We start from the raw sequence: 27,307 nt of genomic DNA, 5'->3' as shown, positions 1-27,307 counted from the left end.
AAAAATTAGGATTTCCAGAGAGCTCTTTTCACTCTGGGTATGCCATGGGATGGCGCTGGGAGGAGGAAAAGGGACAGCTCCATAGGATGTCTCACTGCGCCCTGAGCACAGCTGGGAAAGGGGAGAACAGAGGAAGGGTCACCGAGATTCGCTCCCCATCTCATAAGCAAAGCACTTTGCATATTTTGTCCTGCTTCAGTCCTATCTACTAACAGCTTGAACTTCTTTTTCCAAAAGCTAAATTATTAAAAAATCTTTCGGTTTAGTCCTGTGAGGAAGCTCTCTTTTCTCTGGAGAGATTATTCTATCTTTACGCTCGGTAGGGAAGAAACTTAAACATGATCATATTAATTATGGTTCCTCATTTAACATAAAGCTATAATCAAATGACTTATACGTCTAAACAGTTGTGGCAGTGGTATTAAGAAATTATGGCATTAAAGGCTTACACTTACATTCAAAATGTTCAAATTATACATCTCAGAAGAAGCTGATGCCACATTTACAGAATTACAAGCTTTTTATTTTCAAGTAGAAACACGAATCTGAAGGAGCAAAACACTTTCAAAATAAACATATTTTCAACTTAATTTCAAGAAAGTCCTTAGGATGTCAATGAAACAAAACTAGATTTATTTATTTTTTTTTGCCTAGATTTGAAACACAGCACCTTCTTTGAAAAGAAAGGGACACCCTGGCAAAAACCTGCTGAGGACACGAAGTGTGCAGAGCAGGAACTACCAAAATCGTCACTTTTGGCAGGGCTTCATTCGCTCAGCTTCTACCAGCCTGACGGGGACTTCTGGTGTCTGTGGCCCCAGAGGAGCCGGCCTCAGGTCCGAAGAATGACTTCCTGAGCCAGAAAACCCTGGAGCACTTCTGTCCACATTTCAGGAAAGGACTTCCTTCAATTCAGGAGCTGGGGCAGCTCAAACACCCTCCTACAAAGAATAAAAATAGAAAGCAGTCAGCCTGTCTTCTGCTGAGAACAAGGCCTGGGAGGGTCTTTCTGTGGAAAATACTGAAATCAGAACAGTGGGATTTTGTGGGGGTTATTGTTGTGCTAGTTCTTTGTGCGTGGGTGGTTTTGGGGGGGGGAGGTATTTTTTTTTTCTTTCTTAATCTCCACTTCTTGCAGCATAGAGACAGTCGCGTTTGACCCAGCTCTGCTTCCCACAGGGCCCTGCATCAGCGCTGCCGATGGGCCGTGCAGCTGGGTATGGGAGAGAGCTGAAAGCCAGAGGTCTGCTGGTTATAGGGACAGCACACCGAGCCACCCCACAGCTGACACGGGGACAGCACACCGAGCCGTCCCACAAAGCCCGCGGCTGGCAGCAAAACCTGCTCTGACCCCACCTCTCAGGTGGCTGCCTTTGATACCCTTAAAAAACGCACGTTCCTGAGGGCTGGCTCCTGCTGCGATGGGGTTTGTTTGCAGAATCTGCCATTCATAGCTCATTGAATTTGCAATCAAAGACCCATTTCAGGCCTGCGTAAGGCACACAGCACAACCAGGGCTTGCATTTGTATTTCAGATCCCAGCACGCAAAATAGCTGAGGAGATTGAAGGGTGATATAATACTGTAAGTGCGTTTTGAGTTGTGTAAACACACTTCAGGGTTTTACAGCTCCTGGGAATTGCCTTGTCTGGTGCCTGGAGAATCTGTTGTGTTGCGAACAAACAGCATTCACTGGGGACTTTAAAGTGCACTTGAGAGAAGGGGTTGAGAGGCAGTAATCATGAACATGCGTTGTCTCCTCCAGGTTTGAGCATTGTCCCCAGGCCATCATGGACAGCAGGATGGTGGGGACAGGGGCCTGGACACAGCCCAGAGAGATGACGGGGGGTGGGCATCTCCCGACGCCTGCGGCTGTGGATCACGCGTGGTGGACATCTCCCGCCTGCTGCAGGTGCGACTCGGCAGCTTGAACACAGCACAGAAGCTCTGCAACGTCTTAGTTCTTTTATTCATAGAAAAACACCACAAATTCCCATAAAAGCCAGCTGCTTCTTTGTGTCTTACCTCTCCACCTGCTGGCAGTGCAGTGCTGTTGGCTGCTCCCTCCTGAGCTCAAGCTCTGGCCATGCCCGCCGCTCCCCTGGCAAGCTGTGGTTGCAGGGAAGGGCAGGTGCTGGCCACAAGTCGTCACCCTGGGGACAGCCCCTAGTAGCACACAACTGTCTTCCCCGGGAGATGGAGAGACCCATCTCTGCGTGGTGCCACCACGGTGGCACCTTCTGCCAGGCTGGAGCGCGCCGTGGGCAGCCAGGCTCAGCTCTTCCTGGCGGGAGCTGGATATCAAAGGCCTGCTGCAAACAACATCAGCGAGTGCATAAACAAAGCCAAAAGAGAGGTCACAGCGGCTCCACAACAAGAAGCCACCGGCGCTTAACAAAGGATAAAAGCGAACCAGGAGCCCCCAGTTCCTTCCATCTGCGCCGCCCGAGGTGTCCGTGGCTGGGGAAATCAAAGCTTTCCTCCCCGTTGTTCCTTCCGCAGCCAGGACAGCCCGTGGCCCTCCGCCACTGCAGAGCTGGATGAAAGCAGGCCGGTGCCTTTGTGTCTGCTCCGCAGCTCCTGGCAGCACGAGGCTGCAGAAAAGCCCCTGTGCAGAGAAGGGGGCACGGACCGTGGCGTGGGGCTACCACAGCAGCATCTCAGTAGGCTCTGACATGTTCACAGCCCAGCTCATGGTGTCTCCGAAGCAGATGCTCATGGCAGCACGTGGTGCTGCTACTCCAAAACCCACACCCTTGCAGAGCTCTGCGGTTTGTGTTCCTCAGCCTGCCCTTTCCGACAGGTGGAAGAGGGCAGAGCCCTGTGGTGGTGATGCTCTTCTCCCTCAACATCTGCCGGGGTCCACCACCAGGTCCAGGCCGCAGCTTTATGTCTGTTAGGGTAAACTGACGGAGCCTGGAACAGAGCTGTTCTCCCTTGACAGCTTTTACGTTGCCTTGTCCATATGGAGAATTTGGCCAGATCGCAGCGACCGGCGGAAAAGCCAAGTGCCAACAGCCTCGGTCCCCACGTGTCCCCATCTCACAGCAGCCTGCCCTGCTCCAGCCACCAGCCCTGGAGCTCGCTCCAACACCACAGCACAAGCAGAAAGTCACAATCAAACGAGGAACTCGAAACTGTCAGCCATTACCAGCCAAAGCCAGGTCTGCCATGCAAGGACTATCTTTCAGGGAGATTTGTATCCTAAATGGGGCTTTTCATGAAAAATCCACTTAGTATTCCTCTAAAATTCCAGGAGGGTGAAATCCCCCACTCCCTCATCTCATTAAAGATGAAGGAATGCCAGGTATGTGGCAGGAATCTGGGGTGAGAGGAGGAGTGGGGTATATTTTAACCAAGCTGCAGCACGGAAAAAGAAATTATAGTGATCTAAGGACCGGGGTTTGGAACATTTCCCAGCGCTGAGCAGCAGTGCCAGCCAGGAGCATCCTGCTACAAGGCTTAACCCAGGGGACGTAAAACTGAGTTTCAAGATGACAGGAAAAAAACCCAACCCTGCCACATTCAGAAACCAGAGCTGCTTTTCCTAATACTTGACAAGCTGTGCAAGGTATGCAAGCAGCTTACCAACAGCTCAAAGCCAGCGCTAGCAGATGGCATCTACCTGGTAACAGCCCTCCCGGCCTCCCATAAAAACCCGAGGCGGATCCTAGGGGCACGCTACTGTGGGTACATCTGAGGGAACAGCTGGGGACATTTTAAGGGTATTTTGCCTCCCGAGTGCTGGCAGCAGGTTATAAAATCAAGGAGTAAACCAAGTTATTTCTAGAGTTGTGCGGAGGAGCCCTGCGAGTCCCTGCCAGCCCCCAGGGCAGGCCCAGCGGGGCTGGTTCTCACCTGACGTGGCGGGGCTGCCGCTCGGACTGCAGAAACCAGTGTCAGTGAGTCAGGCTCGTGTTCCTTATTTATTACCCTTCTCCTTTGAAGAGAGCAAGAACACCCCAAAGAACAAAATCTCCACGTCAAACTCTTTAGGGGAAAGATGTGGCTGTCCAAAAACCGCTGTTACAGACTCGGCCTGGCCTCCCAGCCAGCCTCAGAAGAGGCAGCGAGCCCTCGGGCTCCCCTCTCTGTCAGGACAGCCTCCCCTGCGAGGTCTGGGAGCATGGGGCAGCTCGGAGGCCCGGAGGATTCAGCAGGAAGAGGTGCAGAAAGAGGGAGATACTTTAGAGAGGTGGGAAATCAGCCTCAGCCAACAGCCTCCGGCCCCTTCTGAGCACAGGGGCACTCAGGACAGCCCATACACAGCAGCCCCATGTGCCACCGTGGCAGCTACGAGGCTTTCGGGGCTGCAGGTCACCAGCACCCTCCTGAATTTCTCCCACCCGGCGGTCCGTGAGGCTCCCTTGCCTAAGGAAGGCACCCAACACACCGCCGTCTTCCTGATGGCAGTCAGAGGCCCGAACCTCATTGCTCCCAAGCAGTCTGATGCATTTTGAACCCTAAAACCTGAGCAATAGGGCTCCAGTGTAAAGGCCACCTGCTGTTACCCCAGTGCCTGTCCTCTGAATGCAAGGAGCTCAGATGCTTTCCAAAGGTCTCTTCTCGAATATATGTGACCTAGATTTGAATAAAGCCACGTTTTTTACCCAAATGTTGTAAAGCCCAGCCAGACTTGCCACAACTGGTGCGCTGAGCTTCCCTTGGGTATGAGCTTCCTCTTGATTTAACAGCCTGATTTCACAGCTCCTGGAAATGCAGGAACCCAGATGCCTACAAGGAATCCCATTGGCAATATAAAAGATGTTTTCTGCACCAGCACATCACTTTTATTTCCTGACAGGTAAAGGGAGAAGCTGCTTTGTACTTCACCTCCCTACTGAAATAAATTAATAGGCAAAGAAATCCTCTCCTGCCTAAAACCAGGAATTTTAAGAGCATAAAAGCTTCTGAGTCAGACCATAAATCCGGCTTGTTCCATATTCTGACAGCGATCAGTAGCAATTGCTTAAGAATAAAAGAACACATAGAGAGTGATTCTTTCCCCACTGCCTGCCTCATCCGGCTTCAGGTAATGGGTGGTTGGAAGACCTTCCACTTGCACCTGGCCTAGATGTGCATTAAATGAGCACAGACCCATTCCCCACGCTTGCATCTGACCTTGCCCTTCCCCACAGCCCCATTTCCAGCCTTCCCACCACCCTTACTGTCTCCTGCAGTTCTGCACCACGTGAAAAGCCTCCGCTAGCACGACCCCCAGGTTAATTCTGCTGTTACAGATGCTGAGACAGGGAACCAAGGTCGAGGCAAACAGGCACAAACTGGCTTGTCAGGAGTAAATAGAGATGAAAACGAATGCACGTCTCCCGACTCCTGATGTAGCGCTATCATTATGGTCTTTACTGCATTAGGAAATTGCAAGCAAAAACAAAAAAAGATCCCTGGGGATGGAGAAAACCCAATACAATTAAAATCAAACAAACAAACAACAATAACAAACTTATGGCGCTTTGCCATCCTAAGAGCTAGGGCTGGGCTCACGTGAAGAAGTGGGGCAAAAGGTGTGCATCACCTAAATATAGCAAACCCAGTGTCTGAAAAGAGGGCACAAAATGCAGCGTGAAGAATCCCTGGCAAACCAAGCAGCAGCCTGAGCCTTTTAAGAGCGAGCAGTTTTGTTGAAGCTGATGCTCGGGGACTGGCTCGCTATCGCACGAAGCAGTGGGAGTGAGTAATGGGACTTAAAACAGCTGCTCTGTGCCTGACGTGTCGAACCGGGGTGGAAATCCCACCATCTGACTTGGGGGATAATGTTAAATCCATTACAGCAGTCTGCCCTCCCCTGCTCATCCCACACAAGCTTCAAAACTTCTCGTTTACAACTGGCTGCTACAGGATCCTTGCAGGCTGCCTCTGGAGGGATAATCCTAAATTTTAAGTGACAGTTCATGGGCATCTTCTCTTTCTTCTAACATGCTGTCTTACACAGCACATTAACTCTTCTGGAGATTAATAACTGGAGCAAAGAGTTCTAATCCTGGTGTCCTAGCGGAGATGTAGCCAGGAATGGTTAGTGTTTGAAGTCGTTATGGCATAGGAAATGTAAGAAGCCTTGAAGACCAAAAGCAACCCTTGTATGCAGCTTGAACGGAAATCTGGGACATCAGACACGTGCTCTGTTTGGTCTCCAGGGCTCCTCACTGACGTGGTGTTTCCACTCGGAGCAGATCTTAGGGACCCTGCGAAAGGTAGAACCCATTTTGAGCTCTCGTTTCGATTACATAGACGAGCTCGCCAAGCCTGATGAATTGCAGCTTGTACTTTTGCCTTCTTTGACCTCAATTAGGCGATAACTCGGTTGCATAATAAGGTTACAGTTTGCTTTGAACTTCATGTATTGAGGACCAACCGTGAACCACTCGACCACCTCTGACCTGGCAGCTGCACTTGTCGGCGTGCAGGACGCCTGCGAGGACAAACACCCTTCAGCTTTTAGGGCTGCTTACACAGCAGCTCACTCAATGGCACCTCTACATCCGCTTGGCAAAGGCCCTCACGGCATCACTTCGAGTTTCCCATCCACAGAACTCTTTTCTTTTCAATAACTGGTTTTCTCAATGTAGCAGTTCCTCCAATTCCACAGAAGTCCCAATAAAAAGAGACAAGGAGGTGCTTTCCTAGCCTCTTCCTGGAATAAGGTGGCATAAGCCACTGCACAGAAGAAATGTTCCAAGCCCCTTTGGGTTTGGTGTACCCTGTGATAATTACATGGAAAAGAGACACCCAGCTCCTGGCACGGGCACGAGAAAACCCTGCACAGAAGTGTCCCAGAGGTGGAGCTCCAGGAGAACTTCAGCCAACGCTGCTGTCAAAGAGAACACCGCTGCACCTGCCTGCCCTCAGCATCCCACCCTCGTCCCACTTCTGTAGCACTACAGCAAACGTACCAGGGAACCAAACCTGAAACGGGTAAAATTCATCCTGCTTTGCCGTGACCGTGCTTTTCACATTGCTACTCCAAGCAATGAAATGACCACCAGCACATTTAGCACAGCTTCCGGCTGTAACTGTATTGCCCAAGGTCATTCATTACCCCAGCTGTTACAAGGATAAAGTAACAAATTAACTGCTAATATTTAGGACACGATAAAATTATGCTTCCTTGAAGGTGTTTAAGGCAGCTGATCTGGCATCTCTTTACTCCTCAGACTTTGAATTCCTACAAAAAAGTGGTTGGAATGATCTGGCCAACCATTTAAAGCAACGTAACCATCCGCTGCAGGGACCCTTTCAGGTTTCCATTCTGGAAGTTTTCTGCACAGCTCCCAGCATCTGAACAAGTTTCTGCATCGCGAGCACCGCTCCTGCCGTGACCACCAGATGTGTCAGAGGGGTCAAACAGCAAGGGGCCATCAAACCCTGCACTGCAGCTCACCCACCCGAGCTGAGATCAGAAGAGACACTTGGTTGGGGTGTAACATTTCTGCTGTCAGCACAGCACGTTCTGCTACATTCCTTGAACACCTGCAGGATTGCCTTCATACTCCTGAAAAGCAGCAGGCCTCCAGGCAGCTGGGGACAGATGGGCAGGCCAAATCTGAGGCCGTCTGCAGGCAGCAAGCTCCCTTCCCCATCCAGCTAGGGCCAGGCCATGGAGAGCGACCAGCTCTGTGTGCCTTGGGAACCACCCGCGAGCAGGTGACAGCGCTTCCCCCTGCTGAGCAATGCATGACTGCAGGACTGCCGGCACACGGGCGTGCCCTCGGTGTTTGATAGCAGATTTTTCTTAAGGTCAGGTGTCTGAGTAATGCTTTCTGAATCCAGCAACGTGTGTATTGCATCCTGTGGCAATAAACTCCACGCTTCAGCACCAAGTACCTCACATCCTTTGTTTTCCCTCTGCCAGATGACTTCTCTTGGAGCTCTGCAGCTCTTAGGGGACTGTAAGCCACCACCTGTTTACTTTCCTTATTCCAATTACGGTCTGGATATTTTCCCCATAGTCTTACCTTTTCCAGACTAGAGGCTTACTTGCCAAACTGCTGCGGTCTGCATGGGTTTCGGTTCAGCATCGATTATTCTTTTGGGAACGCAACAGGGAGTTGTTCAGTGTGAGAACTGAATCCCTGGTCAAATTTCAGGTGGAGCACGCTGTGCAGCAGGACAGGGGCCTGGCCGCAAGTCTGCATTTTTCAACAACGTACCATCACTCAAATCCTGCACTCATTAGAGGTCAAATCACTGAAACACAGCAGTGGTAAAGCAAAAAGTTTGCTTTATTGCTAGACTTTTGATGACCATCATCTACTCTTAGACTGCAAGCAGTTCAGCAGGGATTTATTATGCCAAATGTGACCATCTGAAGTTGTGAACAACCCTGATACACCAGTGTTGGCATTGTCACAACACTGTGAGACCACCTTAGGTGTGGCAGGGGATACAGCATCAGTCCTCTTATTTCCCAGCCTTGCAACAATAAAGCTGACACCAACTGTTTCAGGGGATATGCTATCAAGAGGCTTCCAGTGGAGGAAGCCAGTGGATTGGGTTATCATGGAACACCAACAAGCCTTTTGCAGCTAACGTGGAGGTGCTTCCAGCCAGCTTTTGAAGAGCAGCAGAGAAGATTCTCCCCCCACCCAAGAGCTGCCCTGCTCAGCCACCACCCCTGTAAAATCACCCGAGGACTACACACACCTCAGCTTCCTTCGGGACTGTGCTTTACGGAGGGCTCTTTCATTACAGCTGGACCACATGTTATGTCAGGTCTCCCGTTTCAATCAATGTCAATAATACCAACAACTTCAGAAAGTATCCAGAATCCCACTGACTGCGCAGAATTTTAGCGGAAAGCACACAGCGGGATGGACATCAGACAAGACACAAGGCCGGGGGCCTCAGGAGGAGGCAGAGAGCAGCCCCTCTGGGCTCCAGCAGCACGCACAGCCCGACAAGCACTCGCTGTGACGAGCGAGGGAGACGCCTGCTGGACTGCCTTGTGTGCTACAAATCAAGCTTCTGAATCACGCAACGAAAGCGGCATACAACCAGTAAGTTTTAATAAAAAAATGTAAAACATTTGCAAAATCCCCTGAGTCTTACTATGAAAGTTCCTAAGACTGTACTTTTCTCCGGAATGCGCTTTTCCTGTGTCCCTCCTGGCCGACTCGTACTCCCGTGCTATGCAGAAGCAGCACTGCGTGTGGCAAGTGCTATGACCAAGCCAGCTGATGCCCCAGAGCAGCTCGCTCGTCTCCCCCTTCAAGGGGCTGGATGAGATGCTTAGTGCTGAGGTCTGTGCTCCATACACAGCTCAGACTGCAAAAACACAGTAAACTCTTCCCTTCGCACTTTTATCTCCCTCTGGGGGACTGTGGCAAAGGCTCTGTGCTACACCTGCTCGCAAGGATTGCCCGTACTAGATGTCAGCGCTCTGCTGGGTGCTAATGCCTCTGTAGTCCGTGGGGCCTGCTTCGGAAGTCTGATGGGAACGTAAACATTTGAAGCACAGTGTTCCTTGAGATATTCTCCCCCTTTTTCTTCATAGTCCTTTCTGGTTATCCAGCCTTCCTCACGGGTCATGTGTTCCACTGCCCACTCCCTAGCCCCATACCAGGCATCTAAAACAGGGCTGGAGGCAAGGTGAACCTGGATGGACGGAAAATACAACAATAAATGCAGGAGAATATCAAGTTAAGAGCTAAACACAGAAAAGTCCTTTTTATGCTGGTTAGAACAGTATGTGATGCAAATCACAATTTCAGAAGACTCAGCTGATAATTCAGTGCTTCTGAAAGGAGCATTAGGAAAGGATTTAATGTGTTTTCACCTTGAGATCAATTCACCATGAAACTGCAGTTTCTACAGACTGCAAAGCCTGTATTATCACATTCACAACCAACGGCCCTCACAGCTGGAAGCCAACACGGGAGGACCTGGTAGTAATGCAAAAAAATATCAAGTGCTCCAGCGTGAATTCCAGCGATACTGCAGGCTAAGAAATCACAGTATGTGGGGAAAAGACCACACGTGCCCTTTCCACTGGTGTAGATCCCATTTCTATTTAAGTGATTCCTGTCACTGCTGCTTAAAATGCTTTCCTGCTGCAGTTACAGGCAGGCTAGACTAGACACCATGCAAGTACCACATGCAATATCTGAAATGACAGATTTTTGACAAAACCAAACTATGGAACATATTTTAATGGAAAGAAATCCTTATTCTGTTAGAAATAGTGCTATTAAAAGCAGCTCATTCTCTTCCCATAGACAACCTACAGACCCCAAACTAGCAATATCCTTCCTAAAACTACCAAGTATATGGTAGTTTGTCAGTCACACCCTGCTCAGAGCTACAAAAAGTCACTCCACCAAGCAAGTGTTACAGAACCACAAATTGCCACAAGAATTACTCTTTTTTTTTCCCTCCTCCTCCTCGACTTAAAGCGATTTGCTGTTTGAGACGGTAGTAGATTTTGGTACATAAGCTAGTTTCAGACCAGCAAGAGAGGCTTTTACAAAATGCGTGGCAAACTCTGGGTCTTCCCCAGCTCGGATTGTGCTACTGAAAAAGTAGTAGAGGATGATAGGTTTGTAAGATAAATACTATTATCTGCTATCCCAGACAGTTGTTACATTTAACAAGTTTAACAGCTAACTTCATTTTGAAATGAGCTGTTCATCCCAACCGCTATTCCCAACAAAGATCATTTGTTCCAGCTACTAACTGTCCAAATTTGCAGATTTCCAGCCAAATGTACTTGCTTGAACATGCACAGTCTTTTGGCTAAAGGAACTTTTCCTTTTCCAAGGCAACCCCACTCCTGCTAACTTATTCAGACATCAACTGTATCTTTGCTTCACCATCATCCTCTGAAGTCAAAGCTGTCATATGCCTGGGCATGAAACATTCTCCACCCCATGCTCTAAGTGCACTCACTCCATACCTCTCCCAGACAGGAATACTTTTCAACACATGATGTTTTTGTGAACAGTCTGTTCATCTGTCAGTACACACACCTGAAAAGATGACTGGAATGGCCTCATTTCGAGGAGTTCTTTCTGAACTCTGGCTTTCAGTCCAGGGTACATCGCATTTCCACCAGTGAGAAAAACATTCTGGACAAGAATAGCTTGCTGCTCCTTTGGATACCTACAAGGAACAAAAGAACTTAGCCTTTTCCAAGAACAATATTCCTAAGAACTGAACAGCTATGGAGAAAACACTGATAGCTTGCCTTCAAGATACACCTTGAGAAATTTCCTTCATTTCACCAGCAGGAAACCCTGTGCTCATTTGGTTTCTGAAAATTCCTGGGGTGGCAGAAGAAAACTCTTAAAGCCCTCTGAACCAAAGCCCCATAAATCAACAACTCAGCAGATCTGGAATTCTTGCCTTCCAGAAAATGCAACCTCTTACGTTCACACAGTTTGAGGGGCTACATTTGCTAACGTTAAGTTGGCTGGAAATAGTTGTCCAGCCAGTGTGCCTATATCGTACCTTACAAACACCACAGACGGTTTTGGTCTTACAAAACAACAGACTGCTAGCTTATTGTTTCAGGGGATGGATATTTACGGGGGTTCTTTGTTTCCCTCTACAACTCGTACCAGTAGTTTCCGAAGTGGGACGTGTGCAAGACAATCCACTGGTATGTGGGAAGAAAGTATTTATTCTTCCTCAGGATCACCGAATCATTTATGTTGGAAAAGATCCTTAAAATCATCAGATCCAACCTTCAACCAGACACTGCCAAGGCCACCACCAAAACACGTCCCTGAGCACCACATCCACACATCTCTTACATACCTTCAGGGATGGTGACTGACCACTTCCCCAGGCGGCCTGTTCCAATGCCCACTACCTTTCCATGAGGAAATTCTTCCTAATATCTAGTCTAAACCTACCCTGGCATCACTGGAGGTTGTCTCCTCCTATCTTATCAATTGTCCCCTGAGAAGAGAGACCAACACCCTCCTCCCTACAACCTCCTTTCAGGCAGTTTTAGAGAGCAATGAGGTCTCCCCTCAGCTTCTGCTTCTCCAGACTACCCCCATTCCCTCAGCCACTCCTTATACATCTTATTTCCTAGTTCCTTCAGCAGCTTTGTTGCTCTTCTCTGAACGCATCCCATCAACTCAGTATCTTTGTTGCACTGAGGGGACTAAAACTAATTTTCGTAGCACTAATAAGACATTTCATCCTTTTTTAATTTCTATCGTGTTTTACAATCTACATAATGTTAGCAGAGCATCACATATCTGTAACTTATATTTATACGTATATTGGGGCTCTGTGCCTTTTTTTTTTTTTTTAAAACTAAAAATGCATGATCAAAAAGGTTTGGAGACCACTGACTTAGAGATTCACATGCGGCCTTCAGAACAGAAAGACACCTCTAACCTGCAATGCTCAAGCCTACCAAAAAGAACTATTCAAACATATTTCTCAAGTTCTTTTTAAGTAACCACCAGTATTGCAAAAGCTGATATCAAAACAAGATCATCCTGTTTGAAGAAAGTGCCTATTAGCTTTGTAAACTCACCTCTCAAGGACATATTGCATAGTTTCTGCTATACCAGCCTGGTCTTCTCCTATCAGGGAGGGCTGGAAGACAATCTCCGGAGCCCTGATTCTTTCAGTGCCAAGAAAGAGTTGATGGTACTCTGCCAGGTTAAACACGGGCTTTAAAAACAAGATGGAAAAGTAGTAGAAAATTATGCTGAAGAATAGTAACGTTCTAGAACAACTAGAAGTTTTCAAACAATGCTTTACAACAAACCAATCATGATCTCACAGAAAGGACAACGCTGTAAAAGGCTACACGAGGTTAAGGAAAATGGAATTCTCTTATTCTCCCCCCCAACCCCCCCCATTTGTTGCCACTCATTTCTATGGCTCACCCTTACCAACTGAAAGTTTTGTTCACTGCGACATGATATTGGGTTACGGGTCACAAGCACAAAAACTTAAGCGGGACTTTTTCCCTAAGAGCATGGAACTGCTACAACGTGCACTGCCTCCAGAGATAGCTGAGTGGGGATATTCATGCCCCAAACCATCAGTTACGATGGCGAGCATTTCTCCTCTTGGTGTACTGTTCGGAGGGTTAAGCATCTCTCCCAAGAGCAGACATTGTCTGTATTTGGAGAAACGTTAGCACGCTAGCTAGACAACCAGTAGGCAGTAACCTCTGACATGAGAAGTAGGTAAAGAATTCAAACCTGTACTGTAGCAACAGGCTTCTCAACTTCGGGCTGGTCCTCAGCAAATAAAGGTTCAAACTCGTTAATGCTTTCCACATCCTCCAGCGACTGTTCACTGCCCAGTGGATCCAAATCAGGGGTCTGGAAACAGAGAAGGGTACAGTAGGTTAGCTCAGATGTGCTAGGCACATACACGACTTCAATTCTGGTGACACTTGGAAAACTCAGCCCTGATTCCCTTCAATCTCACTCTCTAACACACTTGAAACTGAATATGCTGTTCTTCAGCACTGAAGAAAAAAACAAAAGGATGACCAACCTAGAAAAGAGGCGTTAAGAAATACATTCAAAACATAAAAATCAAGCACTTTTAAAAACAGTTATCTTGAGGTCAGCTCAGAAATTTAAGGCCTTAGTCAACAGGCTGACTGCCAGGACCGTAGCCTAGCTGTACAGTACAACATACTCCCCAGTATAACAACGTATTAAAATAGCTCTTTAAGTTGGTTGAAACTTGGTGCTCTCCCAGCACCTCTCACTGCTCTAATTACCATTTAATTCCCTGCTCTGCTTGTGTGGGACTGGAAAACAAATATTTGCTAGCTACAAAGCTAGCACAGTTTTTGACAGTTGCCTAGTTTCAACTGCCTAGCATTTGCACATGGGCAATACTAAAAAACCCTGCATTTTACGCAGACACGAAGCTGCTCCCAAAGCTCCTCTGTAATGAAAAGTATCACTTAACGACTAGAGCGCTGTAGTGAAGTGGGGACAATTCTTCAATTATTTCATTTATTTCTAAGCTTTAATGAAATAGCTTTTGGATTTTATTGCTAAGGGTTTGGTTTTGTCATTTTACTTTTTTTAAACAAACACTTGTTGCAACATTTAGCAAGCAATGCCAGCATGGGATACAGCTAGATCATTTAAGCCTTCTGAAGTTTACCTCATTTAAAAAACAAGCAGCTCCTCAAAACTGAAGTTTAAGTTGTATTGACTGTTACAGCAAACAGTAGTCACCTGAAGTTGTCCCCAATATTTCTGTCTTCTAACCCCCTGCCCACAAAAAAAAAGCAACAGGAAAAAAACACAATTCAGCTGAAAAGTTGGCACAGACCCCGGGACAACATAATTAGCTTTTAGTCTCCTTTATACAAGCACGGAGAGACAGCCTGTCTTCACAAAGGGATTTGGTGATAACAGTACGCTTTTTCACAAAGCGCGAAACAATCAGAAAGGCTTGCCAATTAACTCTAAGGTCTGAGACTACACCTAGTAAACAGGAGGAGTGTGGGATCCAAAATGGACGTGTTGGGACATGGGCACAGCCACCTGGAGCTGGTAGTCTCTTTCTATGTTTTCTTTTGACAGAAGTATAAAATCCACGATCCACCTCCATTCTGCTCAACTATAGTCCTCCTGATTCTGACACAAACTTTCCTGATAAGGACAGGGAAAGCAGAACCCAGAAGAAACCATCTCACCTGCTAGTTTTGGCTATATCTCTACTGCTAAATAAAACATGAGAACTCCTCTATCTGGCACCACTCTCCTCTACCCTTCATTTTTCTGTTTTCTTCTCTACCGTTTCCTGAACAACGACTAATAAAACTAAAAAAGGTTTTACACAACTTGAAAGGCAATTAATAGCAAATGTACAAGCAGTCTTAGACAATGTTTTAGAACTGGTATATGCTGGGCCTGTGTTAGCCTGGCAAAGCAGACAAGTAAGCTTCTCTTCTTCAAGGAACCTCCAACAACCAAGCCTAGCAATTAATCTTTCCTTGTTAATTAAAAAGAATAAAGCATGCTGCTTAATTGCACCAAACATTGCCAAAACAAAAGCAAAGGGTTAGCTGTTTAGCATGCAGTTCCCTGCACCCAAAAGCAAAGAACAAATGCACATTGAAAAAAACACAACTTAATAGTTCTTCTGTATCTTTAATACTAGGCTACAGACATTTAAGGATGGTTGTTTGACCTCTAAGTATCTCAATATGTTATAATCAAAATGCCGCATCATTAATTCTCACACACTGAAAAAAGTAACACCTGGTATGTCAGAATCATAGAATCATTAAAAATTAGTTCACCAGAAGCAATGCAAAAGTAAAGACAGATTGGTTTGCAGTATGACCAAGATCGGTGTGTTACCTGCTGCATTTACAACCCCCAAACCAAATCACCCTGAAGTAAGGCCACCAGCTGGTACATGCTGCCAGCAGTAACTACAAAGGGAGCAGTACCTTCGGACTTAGCTTACCTTTTAGGGCTATTTTCCCTTTTAGGGCTATTTTCCTTTCTCCACCCCCAGGTTTTTAAAGCTAGTCAAGAAATCTTTGAGGAAACTTGCTGATTTCACATAGCAGTAACACTTTAACTAGTGCCATGAAGCCTAAATATTATGCTTAGAACTACATGGAATCCAGCTATAAGGTACGTCCCAGACAACTGTGCAGAGCAGCACAAGAAAGGTTAGTGATTTCAGGCACACAACCAAAACTTTCTTTCTGTAACTGCTAGGAAAGGTGGAAATGAGGAGCAGTTGCCCAATTAACAAGGAGTGTGTTAAAGGAAAAGCTTACCTCATCAATAATACGGCTATTTATAGAAAGGGCACATTTTAAGGCACAAACTTAATTCTCTCAGAGATAAGAATGGTGAAAACATTATACCTCTGGTTTGCTGTCCACAACATCCACTTCAATATTGACTTCTGCCTGTAGGATTTTTTGCTTTGTTTGTTCAACGGCCAGGCTCAATTTGTTGATATAAGATTGAAGTTCTTCTGCAGAGTCCATGTTCAGCTCCACCAAAGCTTTGTGGAATTGATCCATGTGACCATCTTCTAAAAGCTCCTACAGACAGATTAGAGCTGCTTGTGATGAACTCCACGTGGAAATCAACTATGCATGTACATAAACTTTGCCTTCATTATGATAAATTACGGATGTACATGCTTCTACAGCAAGCAAAATACTTCACAGAAGTACTATTCGGAACCTGCAAGCATCACCTGCATCAATCAACTTTTCTTATGCTGCAAGTAACCTTGAAGTTATGTATCAGAAAATGCACAGGACAATTACAGCTCCTTTACAGTGACACAGAACCTCTGGGTAAAGCTCTGAGAGCAACCTACGCTTCTCCCAAATGAAGACAGAAAACTGCCATCGTTACCTGTACATACAGTAGTCTGTCCAGCCTCTCTTGGTCGAGTTGCAGCTTCTCTTCTCTACGGCGCGCGTTGAGTTCTTGAAGCCTACGCAATTGCTGCTGTCTCCTCTCCTGCTTTTCCTCGGATGTCAGGGTGCTTCCCAGTAGCTTGTTAGAAAAAGGCAGCTGCATCTTGTGCACGTTGTTCTCATAGTACTCTGGGGACCGCCACTTCTGCAGTTCTGAATATTTTGAGAGTAAAGGAACTGTTTTACCAGGTTGAACAGAGTGATTCACATGTGTGTACACTCCATGCTAAGTTCAGACTTCAAAGAAAGAAGACAACAGTCCAGCCTAGGATCCTGTCCACCTCTTGGAAGCTGCCCCCTTATTTAGCTACCTCTTCAGATCACTGCCTTCCAGTCGCACACTCAGTGCAAATGGTTCTCAGCACCCTGTTCTCCAGGGTGAAGTAAACAAAGCACTAAGAAGTGGGAAGTGCACACTAATGTCTCTTTTCCCCTCCCAGTGTAAGGGAGAGTTCTCACACATTTAAAACCCCTGCAGGCTCTTTCGTAAGTGACAAATTCAAGAAAATGCTATTCTATGGCCACTACTTCAGACAACATTTATCATGGAGATTTTAAAACTTCTTTAATTCACAAAAAGTCGTGAGAATTGTCCTCTATAATTTTGGAAACCTTAAAACAGACATGCAAAAAAAAAAAAAGGAGAAATGTCATCAGATGCAGAAACAATCCTAACCAACTGAACATTTTGTGAGGATTAAAACTCCTTATACATTTGTTTTAAAATATTTTCATCTGCAATAATCTATTATCATTCACAGAGAAGTCTGACCTAATATGGAAAGGATTTCTAAAATTCAATTTTGTTTCATGAAATGGTACAGAACTCTTGAAACTGTTGACAAGCTTTTCCTGTGTAATAGACTAAAAGAAAGACCTCCATAAAGAAAGCAAAATAGAGCGTTTGTGCCTGAATCCTAGCCAATTTGAGAACAATCAGTTCAGATCTACGGTTCAGTGAAGGATATTTTGTGATTAATAAAGTGTTTTTACCTTCAATATAGTCTTCTGCAATGTAGCTATGCTCATGAAGTATTTCCTCCATGCGACTGAGAGTGATGGCAGCAAAATGTCCAGGGTATTTCAGCTGTAGGAGGCGTTGAAGATATACAGCTGCTTGACACCCTCCAATATTAATACGTTTGCAGTTTTTAGCATCCAACCTGAAAACGCAAGGGAAACAACTGGAACTGAAGAGATCTAAAAGTTCACCGTAAAACAGACCTCCTGCTTCATTCAGCATAACTCGTTTTCAATATGGTCAAGTGTACAGATTATTATTAACATGGAAATATTTTAAGAATCATTTCTCTGAAAAATCTATTATTTTTCTCAGGCAACAACCGTAAGCAGTGCTTTGTTTGCAGATGCATTCTGAAAGACTCTGCTTTGAAAACAACGATAATAATTTCAGTCACAGCAACAAAAGACATTGCTTTATTTTAAGGAGGGAAGTTACAATTCTGTGCAACTGTAAGTAATCCCTCTAACCTCTATAAAACTTTGCAAATGGCCAGGTGTAAGCTTTGAAAATCTGAAAGCTTTGCTGGATGTCATAAAGCCCCTTCCTGCAGTAAGGGTTATAAAAATAAAAACACAAAAACAATGTAGCCGCACAATCACAATGAGAGAAGTCTTAAGGACTGCAGAAATCTCACAGAACGCTTTATTTTGTCCCAACGCTACTTCAAATTCAATATGCTTTTTAATATCTGATCTTACTTAAGACAGATATCCCTGTCTGCATTTGAAAGTACGGATCTATGCGTGAATAGTAATTAAAAATAAGTTCTGTACAAGGACAGCACTGCTTTTTCAATTCAAAATTCAACAGAACTTCACAAAATCTGAAGACCTAGCTTTTCCTCTTCACTATAAATTAAGACTGATAAGAACATGTGCTGCAGGAATTGGAACGCTGAATGCTAGAGGAACAGTGATTTTTTTCAGTGATCAAAATACACGACTGACAAAGAGGCTGCACTGTACTTAAGACACCAAGAACTCACCTGCCTTCTAAGACTGGCAAAATATGCGTACACTGATAGCCTGAAGATATCACCAAACCGCTGCAGGGCCAGTTCTGCCTTCTGTTGTGGTAAAAACTATACAAGCTATCTACACCATAGGACACTTTCGGAACCTGATAACATTCGAAGAGGAGCTCTGACATCATTTGCCTTGAATACAGCGGATTGCACACTGCTTCTGTCAAAACAATGGGATGATCAACACAACCCTGTAAAAGACAAGAGAAAAGAAACATATGAGAAAGGACAATGAGAAAATCCACAGATACTCATCCTTCCTTCTCCTTTTAAAGATCAGCAACAACTCCTCCAAAACAGCAAGGAGAAAGCACTTCATGTGCAGGCTACTGAATGCTTAAGTTAAATTACACCTAGCACTTATGGGGAAAAAAAAGTCTATAGCAGGGTTTTCAGTTTTAATTCAACCAAGGAATACACTCCTAAAAGTAGAGAAAAATGGATGTTAAAAGCATATATAAACTGTTAAAGATTCACATAAAGCAAAATCCGTGGAACGAGTAGGCAAAAGGTGACTGAAAACTGGTGGGGGCTTAGTTCAGCCCTAGGCAAAGCTTTTGTGTCACAGAACTGGCACAAGCCTCAGTTCTGCTGGGCACACAAACCAAGCAGTGGATGGGAGCTGACCACACGCCCAGAGTATCCGCGTTGGAAGGGACCCACGGGGCTCAATGAGTCCAACCCCTGCTAAAGTCACCACAGCAAGTCAGTCATTTTCAGGCCCTACCTCACACACCGGCCTCCGATGCCGGTTTTGCCAACGCCCTGCCCAGACCTCCCCGCGGGCAGCCGGCCCCCGCCGCTTCCCTTTCACACCCAGCACCTCATCGCAACCCCCGGGGGGCTGCAGAGAAACCCTCGGACCGCGGGGGGCTGAAGGCACCCGGGGGACACCGTGGGGCCCCGGGCAGCAGCAGGGTGCAGGCTGCGGGGCCGTGCCCGTCCCGTTCGGCCCCACGACGGGGGCTCCGCGGGGCTCCCCCGGGCGGTACCTGCGAGGAGACGCCGAGGCGCTGGAAGACGTGGTCGAGGAGCAGCTCCTGCAGCTCCAGCTGGACGGGCACGTTGCGGTCGAAGGGCGAGCGGAGCAGCCAGCGGAGCGGCTCGGGGCTGCCCAGGTCGTTGCCCACCTGAGTCTCGGCGCCGGCCCCGCCGCGGGCTCCGCGGCTGCGAGCCGCCAGCGAACGGAACCGCAGCAGGGGCTCGGCGGGGACGGAGGGGTCGGCGGCCGCCCAGCCCGCCCGCGTCTGGAAGGAGCCGTTGTCGATCACCAGCGGCACCGGCTGCGGGCTCCGCACGGCCGGGCTCGGCGCCAGCACCGGGTCCGGGGCCCAGCGCGCGTCGCGGAAGGCGAACACCCGGCCCGCCGCCATTTTGAGCGCTCCCCGCTGCCTCCGGCCGGCAGCGCCGGCCCTGCCTGCCGTTCCGGGGCCGCTCTGCCTCGGGAAGGCGCCCGAGGCGGCAGGTCCTGGGATTTTAGCTCAGAGGGGGGTTGTCCTGAGAGGCTGAGGGTGCCCCTTCCCTGGGGGTGTTCGAGGCCGGGTTGGATGAGGCGCTGAGCAACCTGATGTGGTGTCCCTGCCCGTGGCAGGGGGTTGGAATTCGGTGGTCTTTGAGGTCCCTTCCAACCCGAGCCGTTCTGCTTCTCACAGAGCTGAGGAGGGTGGCCGAGGGCCTGTGCCCCTCATAGCAACTCCAGCGTTGGCAGTGGGGCAGCTGAGGCGTGACTGACCCTCACACTAACGCAGCATCACCTAATCCAGTAATAGCTAACAGCAGGACTTGATAACTGTCTTCAAAAGAAACATTACATCAGGGAATGCAGCCTCTAAACAGGTATAATGGCACTAATTACCACCAAGATGCTCATTTGTCCATCCATATACTAATTACCACACTTGGAGGGTCCTGTGCCACTTCAAGGCTTTGAAGGGCAGGACCCTCAAGCTCAGCTTTTATTAATCACTATTTATTAAGGAACACTAGTAGCTTACAAGCTTCAAAATTCACCTGCCAGGTATAAAATAGTAACCCCTCCCAGCAGGTGTTACTTCCCGAATTTGTGTGCTCAACATCAGATGGTCTAATCACGCTTTTCACGTAGTTGCGTGACCTTTTTCAAGTTGAAGAGCAACAGCTGCTCTGATCTAGGTGACAGTAGCTGCCCTGTGCTACCTGTCCTATGTCAGGCTGCCTTTGGAAAGTCACACATATGTAACATGCGTTTCCTCAAAGCCTTGTAGTTCAACTTTCATCTCTTTCTGCCAAAACAGGGTACCACATTTAGAAGGCTGCAAGCTGCTGCTGAGATGTCCTCTCCTTTTCCACTGACTACTGCTGAACGTGTGCCCCTGTTCCTGCTTGGAAGAGGCAACCATGCAAAATGGAAAGTGTCCTGCTGCAAAGGCAAGCTTGCAACACACCCACAAAACTGAATGGGAACAACTACCCCATTCTCCCAAAATGTAGCAGCGAGTGATTAGCTTAGTGAAGAACCAGGATATACCCTGAGAGGTTCAAGTGTCTCACTTTGGTAACAGCACCACTCTGGATATAACAAGGTAGGCATGAGAAATCAGATGTTTTCTTTAACAGCTCTCTGTTTTGAATGGGTGTGCCTGGGTTAGTCTTCTGTCACTGTTTTCCTTTTCAGCCTTTTGAATTTAAAATTGTGCATCCACATGTTTTCATATTCTACGAGAAGTTTGAATTCTTTTTTTTTTTTTCATTTTCCTTTTACATTGGGATTTTCTGCACATTTGAAGTTTAGATGCACTTATGACTAGGAGAAACATGTTACTACTAAAACTCCTGGATTCTGCTGTCACTCTTGTCATTGTTTTTGTAGATTAACCACTAACATCCCATCCATCCAGAAATGCCAAGTACCTACAACTCCTACTATGTGAAATGGGGACTGCAAATATTTAGCATCCTTGAAGCTCAGGTCATTAATGGCTTTTCTTACTTGTTTACCCAATGCACAAAGTAGGTATAATAGCTGTCTTTTATCACATGGGGTTGTTATTAACATGAACTAATAAGAATTTGTAAAGTTCATTTAGATCTTTGGATTAAAAGGCTCATTTCAAGGGGCTGTTACTATGTGAAAACAAACACATGCACACAAGCAAGAACATTAAATGCATGCAATCATTCATAATGTGCACTTACATAGCTGCTCTTATCCAAGGTTTTCTGAGAGCTACACAAACAATTAATTTTGCCAAACAACCGCTCCCCCCCCCCCCCCCCCCCCGTAAGGTAAGTGATAGATAATGGTTTTATTTTATTGAGGGAGAAACAGAGACAGGTTAAGTGGTTTGTCTACTGCTGCAGAAGTGATATTAAGTAACCAAGGCTATATATCTGCTTCTTCTTCAATTACTACTAAACTTCTTTATTAAGAAACATGTATATAGACACATCCTATGAGACATGCTAGCTTGCCTTTCTTGGAATGAAGGGAAATAGAAAGTCAATTAAAATATGAAAGTTTATTTTCCTGGTGGATTCACTAACAGATTGAAAGATACAGACAAGGTTAAAAATAGAGTCCATGTTAATGTGGGACATATATGTGATCTATGTCCAACGAGAGCACCTGGGTATTTTTTAACTAGATAGTAGTCATATTCTAAACAGCTCTGCAAGTCTGTTTTATTGGTTTCTCAAAAGTCACCTTCGTTACCCAGTTCCAAGCAGCAGTTCAAGTGCTTGGTTATCTCCTCTGTATCAGAAATTATAAGCGTACCTTTAACGGCCATTTTAACATAAGCCTTCAAGGCTTTCTATCCTTTAATTACCAGCTGAAGGAAGGACAATCAAATCAGATGTTTTCTCACTTCTCCTTCTTAACCCATACGTAATCCTTTTTACTCCCTCTTTGCTCTTAGAGGGCTGTCCATTCTGCTATCTATGCTGAGAATATTAGCGGTCCTCTTGTGATTAAGACAGTGATGCAACGAGAGTTATTAAAAGGTAGTTAGTGAAGTAGAACAAGCAAGCTGTTCTAAACCTAGTATAACCTGAAGCAAGCAATGAAGTACCCTCTGGTTCCTTTGGTGAACGAGCTGACCTTTCCTCTTCTTTTCTTCTGGTTTTGTTTGCCGTTTGTATTGCTATTGATCGTAATGATTATCTGGCTACAGCTTTTACTTAATGAAGGTAAGTTCTGCAGTTGACTGCATAAATGCTTTTGTATAAAGACTTTATCTATTAACTTCATCTCTAAAGCATTCTAGGAGCTATTTTTAGCCTAATGCCACTCATTGCAGAAGGAAACTAGAGATAGTTTTTTAGATAGTTTTTTTTTTTTAGTACTATTGGTGACATAGGAAAAATTAAATTCAAATTGTTATGTCTTTCTGTTAAAAATGCTTATAAGAAAACTAAATGCTGTCAGCTGTTCTTCCTTTCCCTTTTTCTCAGACATAATTTAATGTATGAAGGGTAAAGGACAAGTAAATATTTCTATTTTAAAAAATCCCCCCCTCCCTGCCCCCAAAGAAAAACAAGAAAAAACCTAACCCAATAATTTTGTATGCTTTCAAACACCACTGTTATATAGTTCTTCTCTGTGTGTTAGGGGAGGGAGCAGACTTTACCAGGGGAGCTGTTAAAGGATTCTCTTAGTAATGTTAAGGCAGATTAAAATTGTTTTTGAAGGGAGCAGGACATGCATTTTCATTTATTTGTGTATTGTGCATCTATTTCTGATCTGGTGCTGATTCTTATTTCTAACATGTCAATAACTACTAACAGGCTTTGATTTAGGCTAATAATAGGCTTGGTGATGTACTCCTGGGGATAAAGCTTTGCTGGTTTTGCTAATCCTGGAGTGTAAGCAATTGCAGCTGAGGAATAAATCATATGTTCAAAAGCAGCAATTCTGCCTTTGCAGGACAGCTATAGGAAGGGAAATAAGAACAAAACTTGACTTCAACAAACTTTAAATAAATTTTTATTTCTATTTGGTGCAGTCAGTTCTTACTTAGCATTATGGCAACTAGTCCTATAATAGGTCCCATAGGAGTAATGACAAGAAAACAATTCCTTTGGGCCCACAGGCAGCAGTGGAACAGAAGGCATTCACCACAACTGAGGCTTATGTTTTTCCCTCCTTTCCTGTCCTGCATGTGTGTGGTCGTTGCAGTTCTTACTCTCAGCTCCCATTTTTTGGGCTTAACCTGTAGCTGATGCTCATAGAAGTCTCTGCTTGCTGCTAGCTGTTTCTCCACACACTCAAGTGTGCTCTTGTGGATAAGCAATGATAGTAATTAAAGAATGCAGGCATATGAAGCTGTGATAATGATACAAAACTACCCTGAGCAGTATAGGCATATCTTACTTCTCATTTTTGAAAAACAGAAGAAAATGGTGTATGTATTTTGTGTGGCTAAGGGGTAGCTATGCCACATGCTTATGCTGTGCTTGGTCGTCAGCTTTTGTCTGGACACAGCAACTCTGGAATATTTTCATGTCTTAATAGAAATCTTCAGGTTGCGTGTACTGCATTTACTTCTATAATATCTGGCCCTAGGATGACTGCTATTGGCACCAGGCCTCTAAGGCCCTCTGTTATATAAAAGCTCTAAACTCCAATCAGTAAGACTAGTTGCATTACTAAATTTTGACGTACTCGTGTGCTTGTAGAACTAGAGCATTGAAGTGCTTCTAAATCACTCTTAAGAGAACAAAATAGAACAGTGCTCTTTTTAATGTCTTCTTGATTAAGTCATATCCACTTATTTTATGCCTCTTTACATCAGGCATAAGTGGAGAAAAAAAAACAACTGGTGCATTATATTAGCCCCTCCTTTAAGATAGTTGCTGGTTACAATCTAATTGGTTAAAATCAAACACTTCTACAGGCCTCTTATTGCCTAGTTGGGCTTGGAAATCCTTCATTTCAGGTGAAAGGGATTCAGAAAACCTTGTCCAGCTCATAGATAGAACGTACAAGGCTTGCAGCTAGATCAAAAAATGTCACATACAGATACTTCACATGGTATTTTAAAATCTGTTTGTAGAACAGATACCCCCCGCAGTAGAAACAAAGAAACAATCTTCTGATGAGTCTGATTCCAAATTTGAAGATGAACCAGCAGAGGATGAAAACCAGAATGACACATCCTGTACAGAATTTCAAGAGGATGCATGTTCAGGTGGGCCTATGGGAAAAATGAGGCCTAGATTTGCTTTTCTAAGTTCAAAACGAAAAAGCCAAAAGCAAACTTTTTTTTCTTCCCTGCAGTTTCAGACAGCTGGTCTCAGAAACAGAAGATAAGATCCTCTCACAATGAGAAGAGTGCTCTTTGTAACATCATGATGGTGAGTAGCGTGACCAGCCTCTCTCTTTGCATATCTACTGCTTTCGTGCCTCAGTTCTTATTTTTTTCCCTCTGCCTTACTCCCCTGCCTCTTGAGTAAGAATGAATCCTGTTATAGACCAGGCTAAAGGTAGTACAAGATTGTACAGATATAAACGTGTATATATACGTTATTAAAGGTATATATGCATATTTGCAAAGTCTCCTAGAGAATCACATTTGAAACAATGAAAATTGCTACCTTCTCTAAGATTAGGGGTTTAGCTCAACTGTATCTAGAAACTCTCCTTCGATTTGCATGGTTTGAGAACACTGATACTACGTATTCTTAAAAGCTGCTTCAGATTTCTTAAAAGGAATATGTAACAAAATTTAGACTTTGTTTCTTCCCTTTCTTGGTAAGAGCTGGAGCCAGAAGTCCCCTTGTAGATGTTCCAGTCCTAATCCTTTTACACTTCATACAAATCCCAAAAGATAATCTGAAAGTGTGTTAGAGATCAGCGTCTTGTATGTCTTCGTTCCCTATTCCTTTACTGTATGTGCATTTGCAGAAGGGGGCTCAGAAGGAAAAGCTGGTCTCTGCCTCCACTGTCACTGTTCAGTCCTGTCTATGTGTTTATGTTGCTTGGATTTTTGAATTACAGCCTCTGAGTTACCCGCATTTACTTCTACCAGCTTTGCTGGCTGCTTTACTAGGCTAGAATAGTTAAGGACTGGGATCATCTTAAATTGCTGTAGCTGTTTGACTAAGCACACCCTGAAGCTGACCTCTAGCATGGAATCAGGAATATCTCAAGTCAAAGTATTTTTGACTTCACTAGCACCACCAAGACAACACAGAATCAGTGTGGTAAGATTTTTTTCCCCATTATTGTTGCTTAAAAAATAGAGGGAGAAATGCTAAGAATGAGCCCAGACTTGGTCAGAGTACCATTTGGTTCTCCTACAGATCTTCGCAAATGCATGTATCAACTCGAGCAGAGCAGTTTGAAGAACTGGAGTTTAAACTTGTCCCTTAAATGACATAATAACAGCAAAGGGCTTGTTAGTTCGTTGGGTGGACAAGAGAAGGAAGCAGTTATGGTCTCACACCATTTATATCCTACTGAAAACTGAACCTCTTATGAAAACAACATTGTCATGACAGTTCTCTTTCCCTTTTTCTTCACCAGCTGTTGTGCAGCATGCTTTCTTCTGTCATCTGGAATTTTCTCAGCCACTTGCTCCAGATCTCTAACGTCCTGAGGATTCAACTGCTGCCATCCTCTCTGACTATCCCTGTCGCTCAGCTTTTTGATTTGCTGGGTGACAATGCTGTGAAAATCCTGGGCTCCTTGAAGCTTGAAAGCAGAGGGCTGTTAACTTCAGTCTTGGGGATGAGATGCAAGAAAACTGGAACGGTGATGAAGCTCAGAGAACCACCTCAGGGTGGAAATGAAAAACGTAGTCCTGTGACCATTGGCAGGAATCCTTTTCAGCATCAGTGAAAGCTACTACAGAATGGCAGAGGGAGGTTGTTGTTATTTTTTTAATTAAAAAAAAAAAAAGGTAGTCAATATTAAGTTGATGCATGTTCAGGTCACAAAAGCTGCTTTCCAAGTGAACAGTATTGACCGGCTGTATATTAAAAGGACCATAGCCAGTAGCATCTTGTCTGGTGCTTGAATGTGTATTCTGCTACATTCCCACTTCAGAGAAGGATAAGTCACTTTTACAATGACCAAACTCCCCTCTGGCACTATTGATACTTTCTGTTCACCACCACTAACACTTCAAGCCAGTAAGAACAAGGTCATAACTCTCAGCAGTTCTTACTGGAGCTTAAATGCAATACAGTCCAGTGAATATTTTACTTGTACTGCAATCAGCACTTTTCTGATCTCCAACTTGGGTGTTCTCAGAGTAGGAAACACCTTCTTAAATGCTCAATTCTAACACATGAAGCAAGTCTACCTCCACTTAAGCAATAATTAAGCCCTTAGTGGATGCAGAGCATGCATTTCCTTTGCTTCTACCCAGAGTATACCCTTTCAGTGCATCTGACAAGCAGATTTAAGGTTAGATTGGTAGTCAGTGAAACAGCTCGGTTCTACCAGTTGGTGGGGCCACAAGTAAATGGGCAGGACTGGCATAAGCTATGGTTCTGTTCTGTGAAGGTTTATCCAGCCATCAGTCTATAAAGAGAACGGCTATTTGCTCCGTGTGCTGAGGCACACATTCAACAGACTCTTTTCAAAAGAAGAGTTAAAAATAGGGAGTCATACCCCAAAAAAACACGTTGCCACTTGAGAAAACATTTGTGTCTACTCCTGATGTAAACACGTCCCTCCACAGTCTTGCATGGGAAGGCTGTTTTACTAACCCATCCTAACTATGAAGCATGCCTTATGTTTGCTTGTCTTTCCCTCTCCGTCCCCTGAGGTCCACACACCAAGTATTTACCCGCTGTAACGTGCTTTTAAATAAAAGCTGTTTGCCCACTCTCTTTATATTAGCGGCTCCTTTATTTAGAGAGAA

The 27,307-nt window shown here is 45.3% G+C and overlaps 2 protein-coding genes across 4 annotated transcripts; one reads left to right on the top strand and one right to left on the bottom strand.

The window, feature by feature from the left end:
* Positions 1-8,218: 8,218 nt before the first annotated feature.
* Positions 8,219-19,831, bottom strand: ACTR5 (actin related protein 5; the record flags this gene model as incomplete). The annotated part of the gene is made up of 9 exons (XM_083801001.1): positions 8,219-9,608; positions 10,979-11,111; positions 12,505-12,644; positions 13,184-13,306; positions 15,841-16,023; positions 16,346-16,563; positions 17,404-17,573; positions 18,420-18,649; positions 19,451-19,831. The coding sequence occupies 9 exons, from the start codon at positions 19,829-19,831 to the stop codon at positions 9,351-9,353; spliced, it is 1,836 nt and encodes a 611-aa protein (XP_083657127.1). The 3' UTR covers positions 8,219-9,350.
* Positions 19,190-27,281, top strand: ADIG (adipogenin). Of its 3 annotated transcripts, none has more exons than XM_083801004.1 (7): positions 19,190-19,923; positions 20,732-21,019; positions 21,307-21,405; positions 22,610-22,625; positions 24,491-24,625; positions 24,715-24,791; positions 25,963-27,281. In XM_083801004.1, exons 3-7 carry the CDS (start codon positions 21,337-21,339, stop codon positions 26,275-26,277), a joined length of 612 nt encoding a protein of 203 aa, XP_083657130.1. In that variant the 5' UTR covers positions 19,190-19,923; positions 20,732-21,019; positions 21,307-21,336; the 3' UTR covers positions 26,278-27,281. The 3 variants fall into 3 exon arrangements, with proteins under 3 accessions (XP_083657130.1, XP_083657129.1, XP_083657128.1); XM_083801003.1 differs by lacking the exon at positions 19,190-19,923 and adding an exon at positions 20,163-20,294; XM_083801002.1 differs by lacking the exons at positions 19,190-19,923; positions 20,732-21,019; positions 21,307-21,405 and having other exon boundaries at positions 21,861-22,625.
* The last annotated feature ends 26 nt before the right edge of the window (positions 27,282-27,307 follow it).

The sequence above is a fragment of the Anser anser genome (genome assembly GCF_964211835.1).
Source record: "Anser anser genome assembly, chromosome: 16".
NCBI classification, from domain to species: Eukaryota; Metazoa; Chordata; class Aves; order Anseriformes; family Anatidae; genus Anser; species Anser anser.
The sequence above is the reverse complement of the archived record's forward strand: the minus strand, read 5'-3'. Positions and strand labels throughout refer to the sequence as shown.